At 43.3% G+C, this 22,987-nt stretch overlaps 1 protein-coding gene across 10 annotated transcripts in view; it reads left to right on the top strand.

Moving 5' to 3' along the window:
* Positions 1–22,748, top strand: part of coa1 (cytochrome C oxidase assembly factor 1) — a 66,083-nt gene extending 43,335 nt beyond the window's left edge. For 6 of the 10 annotated variants that reach the window (XM_078236262.1, XM_078236198.1, XM_078236238.1 and 3 more), the window contains 4 exons: positions 15,767–15,879; positions 17,758–17,909; positions 18,531–18,607; positions 22,042–22,748. In XM_078236262.1, coding sequence (XP_078092388.1) covers positions 15,786–15,879; positions 17,758–17,909; positions 18,531–18,607; positions 22,042–22,132 — 414 coding nt within the window. In that variant the 5' untranslated portion in view covers positions 15,767–15,785 and the 3' untranslated portion in view covers positions 22,133–22,748. Of the gene's footprint in view, positions 1–4,135; positions 4,201–15,766; positions 15,880–17,757; positions 17,910–18,530; positions 18,608–22,041 lie in introns of all 10 variants that reach the window. The other 4 variants (XM_078236222.1, XM_078236230.1, XM_078236206.1 and 1 more) reach the window with 1 other exon arrangement.
* Positions 22,749–22,987: the final 239 nt, after the last annotated feature.

Raw genomic sequence — 22,987 nt, 5'->3', positions numbered from 1 at the left:
ATAAATTGAACCTCATTTGGACCATACTGGTGGCCATTTGCAATTGTGCATTTAGCATTCAACCAAACAGTATAGTTGTATTTTATCGAGCTGATTATGATCTACAGAAATTATTGTTATTGAGACTTGTGGGTTTACAGTCCAGATTGCCTCAGACTTCTTATTCTTTGAAAATCTACAGATTTAGATTTAGTTTCATGAGAAAAAGTTTGGCTAGATAACCTGGCTGATACCTTAACTCCTACACATTTGGCATTGATGATGTCTTTTGCATTACAGTATGTCAAATTTACAGTGCTTTATACCTCCTTTAGTGGAAATCAGCAATTTTGTGCTGATCGTAAACCCACTTGAAGAAAGTAGCTTCTGATTAGCTGCAAATAAACATACCAGTTGCTTGCTTGTTTTTTTTAAATTAATAAACTTATTGCATCATCTTTAAATTATTAATGAGCAGAAAAGGCTGTGGTCAGCTTTTCTTTTCATATGGAATCCTGCCAGCGTTCTGTGCGTGCGTGTGTGTGTACCATCTCCAGACCTCTGCCTTCCCAGCTCAAAAATCACCAGGTTCTATTTCATCAAAAGCCGCAGATATTTTTGCCAGTAGAAGAAAGGAGATAGAAAAGGCCCCTTTATTTTTGTCATTGTGATCTTATGTCAACGATGTGATGACATCTTGTCATGTTTCACCCAATTTCATCACATGAGTTTATAAGTTTATTTATTAGTGTCAACAAGTAGGCTTACATTAACACTGCAATTAAGTTACTGTGAAAATCCCCCAGTCGCCACACTCCAGCGCTTGTTCGGGTACACTGAGGGAGAATTTAACATGGCCAATGCACCTAACCAGCACATCTTTCGGGCTGTGGGTGAAGACCGGAGCACCTGGAGGAAACCCACGCAGTCACCGAGAGAACATGCAGACTCGTACAGATAGTGACCCAAACTGCGAATCGAAGGTCCCCATACACTGTGAGGCAGTAGTGCTAATCACTGTGCCACCGTGCTGCCATTGCCACCATGTTAGTAATCAAATGAAGAACGATTTACTGAACATCTTTTTTGTGAAGACACTGCGCCTTTAAGAGTAGCGAGCTGAGCTCTATAGTGCTGTCAACCTGGACCATAAAATCATAATTAAAACAGTAAGGATCACATTCAAAGAATAGGCTGCTTTTAGTTGGGATACAGCCTGAGGCCAGATATAGTCAGGGTATAGTAATGAATTAAATAGCTAGTTAACTATCATTTTATAATAAATAGTTTGCTTGTGACCTCAATGTGGTGATTTGTATTCATGCCATGTGACTTTGATAACTACCTGCTGCAAATAATTGTAAACCACTCCCTTTGTCACTTCTTTCATGCCGATTTCTCACTGTCTCTCCATCCCAGTTTACTAGTTTTGTGTGGTTCTAAAGTAAATGGCATAGAAATTTAAATTGTTGTCAGCACAATATGTCAACGACATGGTTCTAGCTAATCTCAAAACCCAAAATTGTGATTAAGGCAAAATACTGTGGATGCTGAAATCTGAAACAAAAACAGAAAATGCTGGAAAATCTCAGCAGGTCTGACAGCATCTGTGGAGAGAGAATAGAGCCAACGTTTCAAGTCAGTGACAAAGGGTCATTCTGACTCGAAATGTTAGCTCTATTCTCTCTCCAGCATTTCCTATTTTTGTGTCAAAAATTGTGATTGGTTTCTTAATGAAAATAAACTGCAATGGAAAGGAGTCATATCATAGAATCATAGAATTCTATAGTGCAGAAGGAGGCCATTTGGCCCATCGAGTCTGCACCGACCACAATCCCACCCAGACCCTATCCCTGTAACCCTATGCATTTACGCTAGCTAGTCCCCTTGACACCAAGGGGCAATTTAGCATGTTCAATCCACCTAACCCACACATCTTTGGACTGTGGGAGGAAACCCACGCAGACACGGGGAGAATGTGCAAATTCCACACAGACAGTGACCCAAGCCGGGAATCGAACCCTGGGAAAGGTTCTCTGGGCTTTGTGATCCAAGAATACGGAGCACTGGGATGAATTTGCTGGATTCAGGAATACTGCAAAGAAGGACCATCCATATGCTGTGGCAGGTTGTGGGATCATAGGAATGAGTGTTAGATTTTGGGAGAATTATGAATGGAGATCACGAGATCTGGAAGCCTAGCTAGCAGTATTGACATCTAGGAATACTGGGAGTGTGGCCTAGGCATTTCTGAACTCGAATAAGAGATTCTGGCATTAGAGGGTAAGGGAGCCAGGGTCCAGAAGATTAGGAAGACTAAGGAGAGGTTTCTCGGAGCACTGGGCGACGAAGTGTCTAACGGTATTAGGAGGTGTCTGGGACCTGACAGAACTGGGGGTGGGGATGGTGCGATCACAATCTAACAACCTTTGTGAGGGTGGTGGACACAGGAGAATATAATTCAAACCTCTGTTCTGGCATTTGGGCAGCACCCATGACTGCATCTGCACCTCTCTCCGCAGCCCCTTTTGTGCTATTGGGGAACTCCCTTTTTACTCTTCCTGTTGTCACTGGGTAAATTTATTCTGAAAATTTTAATGTTTTATTTTGTTTAAAATGTTAGTTGAACATTAGAAACATGAGTAATAAAAGTGTTTTGTGTGATGCTGATTCACCATTTCCTTTCCCCCCACCCCGTGCCACTTTTCCTGACTGCTTATGTAACCCATTGGCAGTTTTCCTAACTCTTTCACACTTTCTAATTGGTAGGTTTCTTATCATTAACCTTGCTTTTGATTCATTGCTGGTTCACTTTTGATGACCAAAGCACAACAGTGACTGAAAGATTGTGACAGAAGAGGTAGTGTGTTAACAAACTGTTAATCCAATGTAAAGCACATTGGAGAAGCCTAAAGGAAGGGCCCTGGTATTGTGTTGCGTCAGAGTTTGTGAATGTAGGGTGGGGTCACAGCGTGGGTGGCCTCGCTGCTTGCTCGACCAATGCCGATATGAAGCCGGAGTGTGTGGCGGGGGGTGGGAGGGAGGGAGGGGTGGTGTCCCTCTATCTTCCTCAATCCCTTACTCCCTCCCTCCGTGTCCCCCTCTCAATCTCTCTGTGCCCTTCTCTCCCTCAGTCCCCTTCCCTCTCACTGTCCCTCACTCCCTACCTCTGTCCCCCTCTCACTGTCCCTCACTCCCTACCTCTGTCCCCCTCTCACTCCCTCTCCCTCCCTCTCTCTGTGCCTCTCTCCCTCTCTCTGTCTTACCTCAAAGCTGATTAAGTTTTAAGTTTATTTATCAATGTCACAAGTAGGTTTACTTTAACACTGCAATGAAATTACTGTGCAAATCCCCTCATAGGGAATGGATCGAGCAGATGGTGTTAAACCCAAGGCAAGCCCACTTCTGTTGAGGGAAAGCCCACTTCTGTTGAGGGAACAGGCAGACTATTGTTCAAGATCAGAAATTAGACAGCAGCAATCAACAGGTGCAATTAATCCCTTTGCACTATTAAGTGCTCCCGCCAACAGGAAAACCAGAGTGTAAAAGCAAAATACTGCTGGAATCTGAAACAAAAACAGAAAATGCTGGAAAATCTCAGCAGCTCTGACAGCATCTGTGGAGAGAGAATACAACCAATGTTTTGAGCCTAGATGACCCTTCGTCAGAGCTGGTGCAAGTCCACATTTGTCAGGACTTGCACCAAAGCACGCCTAGTGGGCTTCCCATTGGAGGAGCAGGTGCATCGTGGGGAGGCGTTGAATTAGGCTTCCAGCCTGCTAATTGCATGATTATTATGACTTTTACATTTTCGTTGGGACCCCTTCCGCTGTGGGTGGGGACCTGATCAAGGCCGGTGGAACGAACCAAGAACATTGACGGGTTTGCCACCAAGCAGGAATCCTATTTTAGGCCTGATTCAGTGGGCCATCAGGGTTTCTGCAAGGGGTTAGCCTCTCCATCTTTGCCGTCATGCCTTAAGCTGCCAAGGCCCTAAGCTCTGGTGCCCTCAATAAACCTGTTGGACTTTAACCTGGTGTTGTGAGACTTCTTACTGTCTTAATATTACCAGTGATGCTCTTTTGGGAAAAGAGGTTTCTCCTGGGTCCACTATTTGATTCTTTGGTGACTATCTTTTATTGATGCCACATTACAGGAAGGATGCGGAGGCTTTGGAGAGGGTGCAGAAGAGGTTTACTAGGATGCTGCCCAAATTAGAAGGTATGTGCTCTCAAGAGAGGCTGGACAAATTGGGTTATTTTCTCTGGAGCGGCAGAGATTGATAGAAATCTGTAACATTATGAGAGGCATAGAGTTGACAGACAGAATCTTTTTCCCAGAGTTGAAATGTCTGATCCTTTTTAAAATTTGATTTATCACTGTCACATGTATTAACATACAGTGAAAAGTATTGTTTCTTGCGCGCTATACAGACAAAACATACTGTTCATAGAGAAGGAAATGAGAGAGTGCAGAATGTACTATTACAGTCATAGCTAGGGTGTAGAGAAAGATCAACTTAATGCAAGGTAAATCCATTCAAAAGTCTGACAGCAGCAGAGAAGAAGCTGTTCTTGAGTCGGTTGGTACATGACCTCAGACTTTTGTATCTTTTTCCCGAAGGAAGGTGGAAGAGAGAATGACCGGGATGCGTGGGGTCCTTAATTATGCTGGCTGCTTTGCCGAGGCAGCGGGAAGTGTAGACAGAGTCAATGGATGGGAGGCTGGTTTGCGTGATGGATTGGGCTACATTCACACAAGGACCTTTTGTAGTTCCTTGCGGTCTTGGGCAGCGCAGGAGCCATACCAAGCTGTGATACAACCAGAAACAATGCTTTCTATGGTGCATCTGTAAAAATTGGTGAGGTTCGTAGCTGACGTGCCAAATTTCCTTAACTATAGTGTCAGCATGCGGGGACCAGGACAGGTTGTTAGTGATCTGGACACCTAAAAACTTGAAGCTCTCGACCCTTTCTACTTCGTCCCCGTTGGTGTAGACAGGGGCATGTTCTCCTTTACGCTAGGGGGCATACGCTTAAGGCGAGAGAAGGAAATGTTCAAAGGAGATATGAGGGACAGGTTTTTTACACAGAGAGTGGTAGGTGTCTGGAGCACCCTGCCAGGGGTGATGGTGCAGGCAGATACAATAGAGGCATTTAAGGGGCTTTTAGATAAGCGCACGAATATGCAAGGAATAGAGGAATACGGACCAAAGGCAGAAGGGATTCGTTTAATTTAGCATTATGTTCGGCACAACATTGTGGGCCGAAGGGCCTGTTCCTCTGCTGAACTGTTCTATGATGGCCTCTAGTTTTGCTCTTCTGCAAAGTAGAAAGAAGCAATCTCACTTTGTCTTCCTATCAACATTTTATAATTTTAAACATCTATCAGGTCAAAAGAAAAGAGACCTAGCCTGTACTCCCAGTTCTGGTATCATGCTTGCAAATCTTTTCTGTACTCTCTTTCGTATCTCTACATTCTTTGTATAATGTGGTAAACACAAGTGTACACGATACTTCAAGTGTGGTCTGACCAAGGTGCAATGCAATTTTAGCATAACTTCTCTACTTTTCAATTTTATCCTTTTCGACGGAAACACTTGTGCTTAGTTTGCCTTCTTTATGGCCTTATTAAACCGTGTCACTAATTTAGTGACTAGTGTATTTGTACTTAGATTCTTATTTTCTAAATAATATGAAAACCCCTTATTTTCCTATTGCCTGCCAATTTTGAAATTCATTTGCCAATTATATGTCCTTATTTGCACATTTACTAATGCCATTTTAAATTTGTTGCGATGCTCCTCAATATTGAATCTCATATTGAATATCATACCCACCACACATGCACGCAGACAAATCGTGCCTAATTCTCAATCTAAAGGTTTGGGTGCCTGTTATTTTAATACCTTGTTACACCCATTTGTGTGCAATCTAAATTAAGTGTGTAGTCCTTTCTGTTTCCATTTACAGATTTTGAAGGGAACTTGTAATGTGGCTGAGATAGACCCATACTTATTATCTGAAAATAATCGTCAACACTGCAACAAAGTTTTAACGTCAGTCTCTTAATGCAACGTGGGTTTATTTGCATGGCTGGCACCTGGATTGGGACACACCCAAAGCTGTACAGAGACAAACAAGGAGTACTCTGTTAGGCATACAAGAAAATGCTACAAATATTCAACAGCACTGACAGCAATTGTGGAGAGAGAAACAGAGTTAAAGTTTCAGATCTGTGACCTTTCATTGTTGTTAGAATTTTACCAAACACCTTTCGTATGCAGTTGAGGCCGCAATTAATATCCAACACCTGAATACAATTAAAACCCAATTTATATAGAATTAACAATATGTACTTGGAAACAACGGTGGTTCTGAGACAAACAGAATTGCGAATTCAGCCTGGTATGTGTTACATTATGGTGGCCATGATGTGGAGATGCCGGCGTTGGACAGGGATAAGCACAGTAAGAAGTCTCTCAACATCAGGTTAAAGTCCAACAGGTTTATTTGGTAGCACAAGCTTTCGGAGTGTCACTCCTTCTTCAGGTGAAGAAGGAGCCTGAAGAAGGAACGACACTCTGAAAGCTTGTGCTACCAAATAAACTAGTTGGACTTTAACCTAGTGTTGTGAGACTTCTTACATTATAGTGATAGAGAGCATTATAGTGATAGAGAGGATATAACTAATGCGGTTGACAGAGGGGAACCGGTGGATGTGGTGTATTTAGATTTCCAGAAGGCATTCGATAAGGTGCCTCACAAAAGGTTGCTGCATAAGATAAAGGTACATGGAGCTGGGGGTAAAGTGTTAGCGTGGATTGAGGATTGGCTATCTAACAGAAAGCAGAGAGTCGGAATAAATGGGTGCTTTTCCGGTTGGCAATCAGTGACTAGTGGCGTGACGCAGGGATCGGTGCTGGGGCCTCAACTATTTACCATATACATAGACGATCTGGAGGAGGGGACCGAGTGTAGGGTAACAAAGTTTGCGGATGACACAAAGATGAGTGGGAAAGCAAATTGCGTGGAGGACACAGAGTCTGCAGAGAGATTTGGATATGCTAAGTGAGTGGGCAAGGATCTGGCAGATGGAGTATAACATTGGTAAGTGTGAGGTTATCCACTTTGGAAGGAATAATAGTAAAATGGACTATTATTTAAAGGGTGAAAAATTACAACATGCTACTGTGCAGAGGGACCTCGGGGTCCTTGTGCATGAATCACAGAAACTCAGTTTGCAGATGCAGCAGGTGATCAAGAAGGCAAATGGAATGTTGGCCTTTATCACGAGAGGGATGGAGTATAAAAGCAGGGAGGTCATGCTGCAACTGTACAGGGTACTGGTGAGGCCGCAACTGGAGTACTGTGTACAATTTTGGTCCCCTTATTTAAGAAAGGATATATTAGCTTTGGAGGGGGTACAGAGAAGATTCACCAGGTTGATTCCGGAGATGAGGGGGTTAGCTTATGAGGAGAGATTGAGTAGACTGGGCCTGTACTCATTGGAGTTTAGAAGGTTGAGGGGCGATCTTATAGAGACATATAAGATAATGAAGGGGCTAGACAGGGTAGAAGCAGCGAGGTTATTTCCACTTACAATGGAAACAAGAACTAGGGGGCATAGCCTCAAAATACAGGGGAGTCAATTTAGAACAGAGTTGAGGAGGAATTTCTTCTCCCAGAGGGTAGTGAATCTTTGGAATTCTCTGCCCAATGAAGCAGAGAAGGCTACCTCGTTAAATGTGTTTAAGTCACAGATAGATAGATTTTTAACCATTAAGGGAATTAAGGGTTATGGGGAGCGGGCGGGTAAGTGGAACTGAACCCACTATCAGATCAGCCATGATCTTATTGAATGGTGGAGCAAGCTTGAGGGGCTAGATGACCTACTCCTGCTCCTATTTCTTATGTTCTTATGTTCTTAACATTCACTGTCAGGAGAACTTCATTTAAAAATATCAAGTCTTTACTGCTGTAATTATCCATAACCATGTGGTGTTCTGCAAATGTACTTCATGTTTATTTATGTTGAGAATGCCATTCATCTAGAGCGGACTAAAGTTAGCGCTGTAGGATTGTATGAATTTGTGGTGATTGTCCCTTTAAGGGCAACACAGCAGAGTAAGGGTGACATGGCCTGTGTAACCAATTGGGACTCAGAGTGTGGAATCACACGATGGTGAGAGGGGCTCCTAGGCAGAGACATTTTGGGAGCCAGCTACAGCCATGCGAATGGTGTATATTTCTTATTAATAAATACCTTTTGGTGTTCACTAACAAAGTCTGTGAAAGTACGTATTTACACACTTCTAAAGGATACAAGGAACAAGAATCATAGGTCTGCAGCTTCTGGGTTCTAGAAGTCTTGCAGCAAGGCTGTGGCAAAGAGAAAAAAGAAATACTAAAATAACATAAAGCTGCATCACACTGGTGGGAGTGACTTGTGATGGATACTTACCCTGTACCAATTTGTGACAGTAATTGGACGTTGTCAAAAACTGCCTCAGACAGGCTGTTTAAAACTAATTTAGATTATTTTATGGCCTCGAGATAATATGAGCTGCAAAAAAATAAGGTACTGTAAAATTGTCTTAAATTAGAGGGAGCAATCTGTGAAAGTTGCTTATTTTCTCTTGCTATCTTATTTAGTTAAGTACCCGTTAGGGGAAGTGAATAAAACAAATAAGTGGACAGATTTTAAAAAATTGTTCAGTAACACTGCTAATTTTTGTCATGATATAAAAATAACAAGTTACAAACCTTTTAACAAAACAGGAATGGTTAACTCCTGTAGCTAATGATTCCAAAAGATAGATGCCACTCATATCATAACACATCTGCAGTAAAAAGCATGTATAGAGAATGATGCCATATTGATACTATAAAGGCTGCAGTTCTTTGAAAGGTGCATGTATGTGAACAGAATTAGAATAACTTGATTTCCTTCAGTCACAATCACTAGCTGGACTCTTCTCTGAAGAATGCCTAGCTGTGCACTCCAAAGATGTGCACGTTAGGTGAATTGGTCATGGGAAACAAGGTGGGGGAGAGGGCCTGGATAAGATACCCTGTCAGAAGATACTCTTGATGTGGAGATGCGGGCATTGGACTGGGGTAAACACAGTAAGAAGTCTCACAACACCAGGTTAAAGTCCAACAGGTTTATTTGGTAGCAAAAGCCACTAGCTTTCGGAGCGCTGCTCCTTCATCAGGTAAGTGGGAGTTCTGTTCACGGACAGGGCATATAACTCAATTTACAAAATAATGGTTGGAATGCGAGTCTTTACAGTTAATCAAGTCTTAAAGGTACAGACAATGTGAGCGGAGAGAGTGTTGAGCACAGGTTAAAGAGGTGTGTATTGTCTCCAGCCAGGACAGTTAGTGAGATTTTGCAAGCCCAGGCACGTCGTGGGGGTTACAGATAGTGTGATATGAACCCAAGATCCCGGTTGAGGCCGTCCTCATGTGTGCGGAACTTGGCTATCAGTTTCTGCTCGGCGATTCTGCATTGTCATGTGTCGTGAAGGCCGCCTTGGAGAACGCTTACCCGAAGATTAGAGGCCGAATGCCCGTGACCGCTGAAGTGTTCCCCAACAGGAAGAGAACACGCTCTTGCTTGGTGATTGTTGAGCGGTGTTCATTCATCTGTTGTCGTAGCGTCTGCATGGTCTCCCCAATGTACCATGCCTTGGGACATCCTTTCCAGCAGCGTATCAGGTAGACAATGTTGGCCGAGTTGCAAGAGTATGTACTGTGTACCTGGTGGATGGTGTTCTCACGTGAGACAACCACCAAGCAAGAGTGTTCTCTTCCTGTTGGGGAACACTTCAGCGGTCACGGGCATTCAGCCTCTGATCTTTGGGTAAGCGTTCTCCAAGGCGGCCTTCACGACACACGACAACGCAGAGTCGCTGAGCAGAGACTGATAGTCAAGTTCTGCACACGAGGACGGCCTCAACCGGGATCTTGGGTTCATGCCACACTATCTGTAACCCCCATGACTTGCCTGGGCTTGCAAAATCTCACTAACTGTCCCGGCTGGAGACAATACACATCTCTTTAGTCTGTGCTTAACCCTCTCTCCGCTCACATTGGCTGTACCTTTACAACTTGATTACCTGTAAAGATTAGCATTCCAACCATTATTTTGTAAATTGAGTTTGTGTCTTTGTATATGCCCTGTTTGTGAACAGAACTTCCACTTACCTGACGAAGGAGCAGCGCTCCGAAAGCTTGTGGCTTTTGCTACCAAATAAACCTGTTGGACTTTAACCTGATGTTGTGAGACTTCTTACAGAAGATACTCTGTCAGAGAGCTGGTGCAGACTTGATGGGCTGAATGGCCACTTCTGCACTGTGGGATTCTATGGTTCTGTGTGAGGTATTGGCAAGTGCTTGTCCCAATGAACCATATTAAAGATGGAGCCACCTCTTTCAGGAAAGAAAAATGGGCTAAATTGTTCATTTATCTGGTTTTGGTGAAGACTTTTGTCTTTATCCCAAATCAAAAAGGAAAGAAGAAAGAGTTTGCCAATGAATTGCTTTTTGAATTGTGGGCGTTTTTGTTATGGCGACCAATGTGACAGCCAATTTGTGAAAAGTAAGATCCCACAATCAGCAAACTAGATAATCGACCAGGTAACATTCCTTCTTTGACCTCATGATGAAGGGATGGTCATTATTGAAGCAAAAACAGAAAATGCTGAAAAATCTCAGCAGGTCTAACATTTCAAATCTGGATGACCCTTAGTCAGCTTTGACGAAGTGTCATCCAGACTCCACGTTGGCTCTATTCTCTCCCCACAGATGCTGTCAGACCTGCTGAGATTTTCCAGCATTTTCTGTTTTTGTTAGAGATTCCGGCATCTGCAGTATTTTGCTTTTGTCATTAATAATGCAGAAACAGCTTAAAACATTCTTGAGGAATTCCTGCAGTGACGTATTGGGGCTGAGATGATTGATATCCAACAACCATCTTCTTTCTGCTCCTTGACTGATCACAGTAAGAAGTTTAACAACACCAGGTTAAAGTCCAACAGGTTTATTTGGTAGCAAAAGCCACACAAGCTTTTGGAGCCCCAAGCTCCTTCTTCAGGTGAGTGGGAATTCTGTTCACAAACAGGGCATATAAAGACACAAACTCAAATTACATGAATAATGGTTGGAATGCGAATACTTACAGCTAATCAAGCCTTTAAGATACAAACAATGTGAGTGGAGAGAGCATCAAGACAGGTTAAAGAGATGTGTATTGTCTCCAGACAGGAAAGCCAGTGAAACTCTGCAGGTCCAGGCAGGCTGTGGGGATTACAAATAGTGTGACATGAACCCAATATCCCGGTTGAGGCCATCCTCATGTGTGCGGAACTTGGCTATCAGTTTCTGCTCAGCGACTCTGCGCCATCGTGTGTCGTGAAGGCCGCCTTGGAGAACGCTTACCCGAATACCAGAGGCCGAATGCCCGTGACTGCTGAAGTGCTCCCCAACAAGAAGAGAACAGTCTTGCCTGGTGATTGTCGAGCGGTGTTCATTCATCCATTGTCGCAGCGTCTGCATAGTTTCCCCAATGTACCATGCCTCGGAACATCCTTTTCTGCAGCGTATCAGGTAGACAACGTTGGCCGAGTTGCAAGAGTATGTACCGTGTACCTGGTGGATGGTATTCTCACGTGAGATGATGGCATCTGTGTCGATGATCCGGCACGTCTTGCAGAGGTTGCTGTGGCAGGGTTATGTGGTGTCGTGGTCACTGTTCTCCTGAAGGCTGAGTAGTTTGCTGCGGACAATGGTCTGTTTGAGGTTGTGCGGTTGTTTGAAGGCAAGAAGTGGGGGTGTGGGGACGGCCTTGGCGAGATGTTCGTCTTCATCAATGACGTGTTGAAGGCTCCGGAGGAGATGCCGTAGCTTCTCCGCTCCGGGGAAGTACTGGACGACGAAGGGTACTCTGTCCACCGTGTCCCGTGTTTGTCTTCTGAGGAGGTCGGTGCGGTTTTTCGCTGTGGCACGTCGGAACTGTTGATCGATGAGTCGAGCGCTATATCCTGTTCTTATGAGGGCATCTTTCAGCGTCAGGAGGTGTCTATTGCAATCCTCCTCATCCAAGCAGATCCTGTGTATACGGAGGGCTTGTCCGTAGGGGATGGCTTCTTTAACGTGTTTAGGGTGGAAGCTGGAGAAGTGGAGCATCGTGAGGTTATCTGTGGGCTTGCGGTATAGTGAGGTGCTGAGCTGACCGTCCTTAATGGAGATGCGTGTGTCCAAGAATGCAACCGATTCCGGAGAGTAGTCCATGGTGAGTCTGATGGTGGGATGGAACTTGTTGATGTCATCATATAGTTGTTTCAGTGATTGTTCACCATGAGTCCAAAGGAAGAAAATGTCATCGATGTATCTAGTGTATAGCATCAGTTGAAGGTCCTGTGCGGTGAAGAAGTCTTGTTTGAACCTGTGCTACCATCGACACCGCAAACTGCCGGTTCCAAGTGGAGAGGATCTCCAAGAAGATCGCGCATATCGACACAGAAAACGGCATCTCCACATCATTGACTGATCAGCAGACACAGTAGTGATGTAAAATTAGGAAAAGCACTCTTGATCTTGCTGGCACCACATTAAGCTAAGTAAGGAAATAAAATCTTGTCTGTTCTTTGGTGGCCTCCAGCAATCTCTCCAAAGACAAATTGATAGGCCACAGTGAACCCAGGAACTTGAGTTAATCCAGTCTGTTTTTGCCAAATTGGGCACTGAAGTTTTCAAACTGGCTGTTGCTCCTTATTAGCATATTCAAAATGAATAATTTCCTGTTTTAGACAAAGAATCATAGAATCCCTACAGTGCAGAAGGAGGCCATTTGGCCCATCGAGATTGCACCGACCGCAATCCCACCCAGGCCCTATTCCTGTAACTCACATATTTACCCTGCTAATCCCCCTGACGCTAGGGTCAATTTAGCATGGCCGGTGCCAGACATGAAAAATCCCTGGTTACCAATTATGCAGCTGCCATACTTCTAGGGCAGGGGTGATTGGGCGGCATGAGAATGTGCCCAGAAATTGGTTTGCCCAACATGAATGTTTTGTTCATGGGATGTGGGCATCGTGGACTGGGCCAACATTTATTGCCCATCCCTAATTACCGTTAATTAAGTGGCTTGCTGGACCATTTCGAAGAGCATTTAAGAGTCAACCACATTGCTGTGGGTGTGGAGTCACATGTAGGCCAGACCAGATAAGGACGGCAGATTTCCTTCCCTAAAGGACATTAGTGAACCAGATGGGTTTTTAATGACAGTCGACAATGGTTTCATGGTCATCAGTAGGTTCTTAATTCCAGATTTTTATGGAATTCTGATTTCAACATCTGCCGTGGTGGAATTCAAACGTGGGTCCCCAGAGTATTATCATGAATTAGTTGTCCAGTGACAATACCATTGCACGATTATCACCTGCAAAAAACAGGCCTGTAGGGATAAATAGCCAATTAAAGTGTCTTAGTAAAGCTGGCCATGACACTGGGAGAAATCTGCTAGCGTTCTATGATTAATGCCATGGGATCTTTTATACCCACCTTATAGTGCAGATATGATGTCGATTTAGTGTAGGCATTAATCTTATTCCACTGCTAATTGGAGGAAAATCTAGGCTTTATGTCTGAAGGAATATAAAATGATTCACTGACTTTAAACAGTGGATAGCTGGGCCAGATTAATTTCAAAGATTTGCCAAGTACTTCTAGAGAAGGTAGCGTCTTTTAAAAGTCATGGGACATAGTCACATTTTAATCTTGCACATGCATTTACAGCTTGTTCAAATTGACCTGTTTTGTTGATGTGGCAGAGCTCTATTGGTTTTTAAAATACATGTTTTATTTAAATTAAAAATACTGTCTTTGTACATATGTGTGTCCATATGTTCCGTCTTCCTTCCTTTCCGTCAAGCACCAGTTTCAATGTTTGAACTGTCAATGTTCCGGGATTTCACCACAAGACCTAGAAAAGAATTATGGATAAAACGGTATACTGTCCACAAATTTATCCCAGAGTTTTTCTTCTGTGTGGTGAAACACCATGGCCGGGATTCTCCCAAAAAAATTCTAAGTCCCCAATTCATGTGAAAACTGGAGTAACTCCCGCTGGTTTATTTAGCGAGATTTTCCAATTGAATCTCCCACTCTCTGAGCACTGCAGAGTGCCCTAGTGTGATTCCCTATGAAAATCAAGGGGCGGGAACTATTCCTGCTGGAAAGGTCAGCAGCATTGCGCACAGCAGGCCTCTGCGCATGCGCCGACCTCTCAGCGCTGAGATTGGGACATGCGCAGTGATACTGCATTGCCGGCCTCCCATCGCTGGCCATCCCCGCAACTCTCCTTCGCTGCCCCTCCGAAACCCTCCCTCCCCCCCCAAATCCCCCAATCGCTGGCCTCCTGGACCCCTCGAGGCAATCCCCGGTATCCTGCCCACCCCGATCTCCCCAACCCTCCACCCGGATGGCCAGCCCCACCTCGCTGTCCTCTCTCCCTCTGCCACCGATCCTGATGTAGAGTGGCAGTGGGACTCCTGTACCCCCATCAATCACCCATCCAATAGGCCCGCCCCTTTGGCACTGCCCAGTGGGAAACCCCCCAACCCCAACATCCTGGGGGTGCCTTCATGGCCTCTCTTCACTCCAGTGGGGTCAGGCCGCCTGTTACCCGTTAGTGGGGAGCAGTTGTGAACCCCGCTGGAATGAACCACTCCCAGCTAGATGAAGGCTTGTGATTTCAAATAAACCTGTTGGACTTTAACCTGGTGTTGTGAGACTTCTTATTGTAGTTTGGGTGGAGAGAAAGATCAACTTAATAAGAGTAGGTCCATTCAAATGTCTGATGGCAGCAGGGACAAAGAGTCATTTGGTACGTGACCTCAGACTTTTGTACCGTTTTCCTGACGGAAGAAGGTAGAAGAGAGTATGTCCATGGTGCGTGGGGACCTTGATTATGCTGGCTGCTTTTCCGAGGCAGCGGGAAGTGTAGACAGAGTCAATGGATGGGAGGCTGTTTGGCGTGATGGACTGGGCTTTGTTCATGACCCTTTGTAGTTTTTTGCGGTCTTGGATGGAGCAGGAGCCATACCAAGCTGTGTTATAACCAGAAAGAATGCTTTCTATGGGGCATTCTGTAAAGGGTGGTGAGAGTGTTATAGCGGACATGCCAAATTTCCTTGGCCTCCTGAGAAAGTAGAAGCATTGATGGGCTTTCTTAACTATAGCATTGTCATAGGGGATCTGTTGATGATCTGGACACCTAGAAACTTGAAGCTCTTGACAATTTCCACTTCGTCCCCATTGATGTAGACAGGGGCATTTCCTCCACTACACTTCCTGAATTCGATGACTATCTCCTTCATTTTGTTGACATTGAGGGAGAGATTATTGTTACCGCACCAGTTCACCAGATTCTCTCTCTCATTCCTGTACTATGTCTCGTCATTGTTTGAGACCTGACCCACTATGGTGGTGTTGTCAGCAAAGTTGAAAATCGAGTTGAAGGGAAACTTGGTCTCTCAGTCATAATGCCGGATCCTCATGCAGAATTCTGATTCTGATGTAAGATGCAGACCTGAAAGATGAACCTGTTGTTTCTCTCTCTTTCTTTCACTGAGAGCTCTGTTGTTATTTCTAGAATTTTCTTTTTTTATTTCAGATAATCAGGGCTTTTAAAAAATATTTCTTTATATTAGCTCAAATATGAAATTAAAAACATATTGAAATTGTAGTTCATTTGAATGTTGTTCTCTTTTTATTAGGCTTTACAACACTAGGAGGATGCCAGTTTCAACGAGTGCTTTGCAACAGATGGCTATATACTTGGGAATAGTATCTGGAGGAGGATGTGCAGTTATGTATTACCTTATGCAGCGTGAGTACACACAAACACAACCTATTAAACCTATTTTTGCTTCCAAGACCATTTTTTCCCTGCTGATAAGTAGGTATCCAGAAGACAAATATCGCATGCTTCATATGCACTGAATTGCTTGAAGCCAATTTCAAAAACTGTTTGTAATTCTTAAACTGGTTAGAAAGCAAACCTTTTTTTTCACCGCGTTGTGATGCTATGCTTGAAGCAATGTCCTCCTTGCTAAAATTTGCATGTGTTGTGTCACTGAGAATAGCTATCTCCTGGTTAAAGCCAAGAATCTTCGCTGTTGGACCAATTTTTAAAAGTCTCATATCACACCACCTGCAGATAGTTTACTACGGAATGATAGAATGCAGGTTCAGAGTCACAATTTTCCCAAATAATCAGTTACTGGCCTCCGTTGTGTTGCCATGTTGAAGTTAGGTGGCTTCCTAACAGAGCTGATTAGAAAGACTGAGGATGTTGCTTGAAGACTGAAAAACTCATATATATCTGAAACATCCCCTGCCACTTTTTGTCACTGTCCAATACAACGTCATATTGGACTGTGGATGGATAGTGGTGGTGCTTACTGGGAACTAGCCTCAAATTTCCTTCCCTTGCTGCTCACCCTAGCTCTATGCCAACAGATCAAAGCTGATCCTCTGCTCCGCATTCTCCTCCAAAATATCTATTCACTTACAAACTGGTGGGCAATCCAGAACAATATTAAAATTAGAACAAGACTATTCAGGTGTGAAATCAGGAAGCGCTTCTTCACACAAAGGGTGTTGGAAATCTAGCACTCCAACAAATGGATGCTGTGTCAATAGGAATTTTCAAGATTAAAATCAGTAGCTGTTTGTTAGGAAATAATGGGGATATAGAACAACGGTGGATAATTGTAATTAAGGTAAAGATCAACAATGATTTAATTCAATAGTGGACCATGCACAAGGTTTTGAAAGGTCTACTTCTGTTCAGATGGCACTTCTTGTGGATGATTATATTGACATTCTGGCTTTACTTGGCTCAAAAATAGCTGTACTTTTCTTTTTATTGAATGGCCATTTAAATCATGACATGTGTTGTTCCTTATCAGCAACCCTTCCCTTTGTCTTTCTCCCTATTCCTCCAACACTTTTGAATGCCGTGCTTCGTTTTTCCTTTCTTAGTTTTCCTTGTTGTCTACTTCACCCAAGTCACCTTAGGGCGGCACGGTAGCACAGTGGTTAGCACTGCTGCTTCACAGCTCCAGGGACCTGGGTTCGATTCCCCGCTTGGGTCACTGTCTGTGTGGAGTTTGCACATTCTCCTCGTGTCTGCGTGGGTTTCCTCCGGGTGCTCCGGTTTCCTCCCACAGTCCAAAGATGTGCAGGTTAGGTTAATTGGCCATGCTAAATTGCCCCTTAGTGTCCCGGGATGCGTAGGCTAGAGGGATTAGCGGGTAAATATGTAGGGATGTGGGGATCGGGCCTGGGTGGGATCTTGGTCGGTGCAGACTCGATGGGCCAAATGGCCTCTTTCTGCACTGTAGGGTTTCTATGATTTCTATGATTTCACATTCTGGGCACGATCTTACCTGCCATTCACGTCACACTGCGTTCACTGCAGCTGGATAGGAAAATCCCACCAGCACAAATGGTGGTAAGATTCCAGCCTCTGAGTTCTTCTCCAAGAAACTCTTCCTTTATTTTGTGGACTGAATCATGATCCTTGGCAATTTCAACTTTACCTCAGCCCAATTCCTTAAAATTCACCATCATTTCTTCATATAGATGGTTACATTTGATTTCTAGTAAGATTTTCTTGCTGAGCTGGACCTATGTACAGTCTAACGCTGAACTAGATTGTGGATTTGGTGGCAATCTCTCTTGTGAATAATTTGTTTTATAGAAAACTTTGCCAAGTCAGAATACTACAAATTGGCAATCGAAGAACTCAACAAAAATGACACAGCTTTGGAAGCCCTGGGAGCTCCACCACTTCAAGTCCGAAATATCAAACTCACTGACAGGAACAATCGAGTGGATGGAATTAGTGCAAAGGTACAGCATTCAGTTATTGTTTATTACCTAAGCTCTGCTTTTGCACCTGATTTATAGGTTCTTTGTGTGTAGAGCAGAAACTCTATGAAGCAATTTTCTTCTTCCATGTGTATGCAACCTCTCACTTTATTCAAAGTTTCTCTGTGATCATAGAATCTACAATGCAGAAGCAGGTCATTTGGCCCATCGAGCCTGCACTGACAACTGCCCCACCCAGGTCCTATCCCCGTAACTCCATATATTTACCCTCCTAATCCCTCTGACATTAAAGGGCAATTTAGCATGGCCAATCAACCTAACCTGCATGTGTTTGGAGTGTGGGAGGAAACCAGAGCACCCGCAGGAAACCCACGCAGACACGGGGAGAATGTGAAAACTCCACACAGTCACCCAAGGCTGGAATTGAACCCGGGTCCCTGGCGCTGTGAGGCAGCAGTGCTAACCACTATGCCACTATGCCGCCCACGGTAATGATGCTATCTGAAGGAATACACAAATTCTCTTTGAATCATGAGTCGGAGTGTGAGTGGATGTAAAATTGGGGGTGAATAATTACAATAAATGAATGTCAATCTCTTGAATCCTTAATCTGCTAAGTAATTGTGTACCATCGGTTTGCAGATCAAAATCCCAGTATGTGGAACAAAATCAGCTGGATATCTCCACACCTATTCTGTTAGAGACAGTGTACAGAAGAGGTAACCTATATGCTTGTAACCAACTAATTCAATGCTGAATGTCTTTTGCAAATCACTTTGATGTTACAAATATGTGTTCGATGTGTTCTATTTGTAAGAGTTATGTTGTATGAAAGGATATGGGGGTGAACATTTTAGACATCAACTTCAATCCCTATTTGTACATATTGAGTTTTCTAGATATATCTCAGCTTGCTGTAGAAGACACAAGTGCTTGATTTCAGGGAAGGAAGATACTGACTATAGCCAAGAAGTGTAAGTGTGTTGGTTAACAGAATTATTTAATTTTAATGAGAGAATTAAAGACGCTTGTTCTTCTCTGCTTGGCACAGTGTGAGTGGGGAACCTGAGTTTTATATTTGTTCTTTGCACAGCTGGGGTAAGGGAGTGCTGCAGAGGGATATTTCCGTGTAACTGCGGGCTGTGATTAATGCTGTTTCCTGTGCTATTTTCTTTCCTTCTGCTTGAACATTTTCAGGTGTAGAAAAACAACTTGAAAGGGATCAGAAAAAAAGCAGTGTAGTTTTATTTTATAATTTGTTGGTATTAGAATAAAACTAGCTCTTTTAAATTTGATTTCTGTATCAAAAACAATCACAACAGGGCATCCGCCTAATTCAAAGGTGCGATGTGAGAGGCACTGAATAATTGTGGAATCCTGTGATATGATAGATTGGGAAAAATAAAACATGTTGCTTATAAGAATGACCAGTCATTTACAGTGAGTGTAAATGGGTCTTTTTCCAGTTGGCCGGATGTGGCGAGTGGTGTGTCACAGGAATCAGTGCTGGGACCTCAACTTTGTATAATTTATTTAAGTGACATGGATGCAGGGACAGAAGGTACGGTTGCTAAATTTGCCGATGACACAAAGGAAGGAAAATAAGTTGTACAGAGGACATAAGGAGGCTACAAAAGGATATAGAGTTGAGGATTAACTGAATGGGCAAAGATCTGGCAAATGGAGCATAATGTGGGAAAGTGTGAAATTGTCAATTTTGGCAGCAAGAATAATAAAGAAGCACTTTCTCTAAAAGGTGAGAGATTGCAGAGCTCTGAGATTCAGGGGGATCTGGGTGTCCTCCTGCATGAATCATAAAAGGCTAGTATGCAGATACAGCAAGTAATTAGGAAAGCTAATAGAATGTTATCATTTATGGCAAGGGGAATTGAATACAAAAGTAGGGAGGTTATACTTCAGTTGTATAGGACACTGGTGAGATCATATCTGGAGTATTGTGTACATTATTGGTCTCATTTAAGGAGGGATATCAGCGAAGGTTTAGTAGACTAATAGCAGGAATGGGCACGTTGTCTTATGAGGAAAGGTTGGACAGGCTACATAGAAACATAGAAGATAGGAGCAGGAGGAGGCCATTTGGCCCTTTGAGTCTGCGCCACCATTCATTAAAACCATGGCTGATCATCCAACTCAATAGCCTAATCCTGCTTTTTTCCCCATAACCTTTGATCCCATTTGCCCCAAGTGCTATATCCAGCCACCTCTTGAATGCATTCAATGTTTTGCCATCAACTACTTCCTCTGGTAATGAATGCCACAGGCTCACCGCTCTTTGGGTGAAGAAATGTCTCCTCACCTCCATCCTAAATGGTCTACCCTGAATCCTCAGACTTTGACCCCTGCTTCTGGACTTCCCCCACCATCGGGAACATCCTCACTGCATCTATCGGAACATCCTCCCTGCTAGGCTAGGCTTGTGTCTGCTGGAGTTTAGAAAAGTAAGAGGTGACTTGACTGAAACCTTTAAGATCCTGAGGGATCTTGGTAGGGTGAATGTGGAGAGGTTCTCCTCTTGTGGGAGAATCGAGAACAAGGACTCTCTGTTTAACAATAAGGGTTCGCCCATTTAAGGCAAAGATGAGGAGAATTTTTTTCTCTGAGGATAGTGAATCTTTGGAACTCTCTTCCTCAAAAGGTGGTGGAAGCAGACTCTGTATATTTTTAAGGCAGAGGTAGATAGATTCTTGGTAAACAAGGGGGTGAAAGGTTAACGGGGATAGACAGGAGGTTACAATCAGATCAGCCATGATCTTATTGAATGGTGGAGCAGGCTTGACGGGCTGAATTTTTGCTCCTATTTCATATGTTCATATGTTGTAGGAATTAACTTGGGTGCAGAAGAGATTTGGTTTAATGAGATTTGACTGAGATTTCAAAGCATCTTGGGAAATGAAATGCTCATGGGAAGAATAAAACGCAGCAATAGGAACCAAAATACGCTTTATGTCTAAAATATTTCTGGTCCAATGTTTATATTCATTGTTACGTAGATGTTTTAATTAAACTGAACGTTGTACAAACTATCCGTTTTTTCAATTATTGGCTAAAAAGCTTAAATGAGTATTTGACTAAAAAAAAGCTTGCTCTTTGATTATTTTTAAAAATCCTCTGTGTGCCAAGCAAATTACTTTGAACCGAACATTCTTGTATGTGAAAGGTTTTAAGGATGGTGTTGCTGGCTTGTTAGATAGTATCTGCACCTTGAGCTGCTTGGGGAAAAAAAAATGTGAAAATTTTGTTTTTCTTGTCCATATTGTTTGGTTCTAGCCTTGTCAAAATATTTTTTTCAAAGTATTATTTTAAAATAGCATTTAATTTCAGTCAGCAGAAACTTTTCTCAACACTGCAATGTGTAAAATCAAGATAGAAGCCCCAAATTTAATCCCTTGTCTACTGCTTTAGCTGATTTCACTCATGCAGTTTGAAATTCAGACCTCGGTGCTCCCAAATGGGAAAGAGAAAACTCCTTGTCCCAATTCCATGACTCTCACTGGAAAATATGCATGTGTGATGTCGGCTGAGGACAAGGTTGAGCTTGGCTGTGGCGAATCTCCTTGGATTAGTGACCTGTTGATGCACATTCACTTTTTTTATTCATTCATGGCGCATGGACATCGCTGGCTGGCCAGCATTTATTGCCCATCCCTAGTTGCCCGACAGCAGTTGAGAGTCAACCACATTGCTGTGGCTCTGGAGTCACATGGAGGCCAGACCAGGTAAGGATGGTAAATTTCCTTCCCTAAAGGACATTAGTGAACCAGATGGTTTTTTTCCTACAATCGACAATGGTTTCATGGCCATCAGTAGATTCTTAATTCCAGATTTTTTTTATTGGATTCAAATTTAACTATATGCCGTGGCGGGATTTGAACCTGGGTCCCCAGAGCATTAGCTAAGTTTCTGGATTAATAGTCTAGCGATTGTACCAGTAGGCCATCACCTCCCACTACTTATGAATATTTACTTATTCATAAAGAATAGCCACTTGGATGAGGTACTTGAGGATGGGCAGCACCACAGGTTCTGTGGCTGAACAAAACTCATGCTTAAGAGAAGCAATGAAAATTTTAGGAAATTTGCTGAAGAATTGTCAATTAATGACTTTACCCGTATTGTTCTTGATTTTTGTTAGATGGTTTCTACGAGAAGCTGTGTTGCAATTGCGGGATGGCCATCAAGTTTCAGTTTACCCCTCGACCAAGGATGAAGACCACCACTGTTAATACACGTGCCAAACTACAGTCTTTAAGATGCAATTCAATTTCTGATGCTATTTTTAAAAATACAACCAATTAAAAAGTGAATGAAAAGCAGAATGGATGATGAAAATCTGAAATAAAAACAGAAAATTCTGGAAAAAACAGTTCAGCAGGTTAGGCACAATCTATGTAGAGAGGGAAACAGTTAATGGGGGGAATTTTCCCATCTCGCCCACCACGGGAATCGTAGTGGGCGGGGGGCAGGCATGCAAAGTTCAGTTGACCTGGGGCGGGATGCCCTGGTTTTGGGGCGAACGCAGCTGTGAATCTTGCCCAATGTTTCAGTTCTGTGATCTCTCATCAGTTACTGGGAAAAGTTAGAGATGTAATAGGTTTTGAACAAGAGATGGGTGCAACAAGAACATAAAGGCCTGTTATAGGGTGGAAGACAGGAGAGACTGGATGATGGAAAATGACAGAATGGGCAGAAGCATTGCTTTCAATTTCCATCCATCTCTTACCTTTACATGTTTCATCTCCATCTTGTTTATTCCTATCCTTGACTTCTCTACCAGTTAATAATCATTATAAGCCCACTGACTCCCACAGCTGCCTCGACCACACTTCCTCACAGCCTACCCTCTGTTAAAATTCCATTCCATTCTCTCATTCCCTTGGTTTTCGTTGTATCTATTCTGATCATGCAGCCTTCCACAACAGTGCCTTGAGTTGTCTTCTTTTCTTAACCAAGGATTTCCCCAAGCCCTCCACCATGCCTCCATATTCAATGGATCATTTTCAGCCATTTCTGCCACCTCCAGCTTGATGCCACCACCAAACACATCTTCCCTCAGTGCTTCAAAGGAACCATTCCCTCCA

This window comes from Mustelus asterias, chromosome 2 (assembly GCF_964213995.1).
Source record: "Mustelus asterias chromosome 2, sMusAst1.hap1.1, whole genome shotgun sequence".
Lineage (NCBI taxonomy): Eukaryota > Metazoa > Chordata > Chondrichthyes > Carcharhiniformes > Triakidae > Mustelus > Mustelus asterias.
The sequence above is the reverse complement of the archived record's forward strand: the minus strand, read 5'-3'. Positions and strand labels throughout refer to the sequence as shown.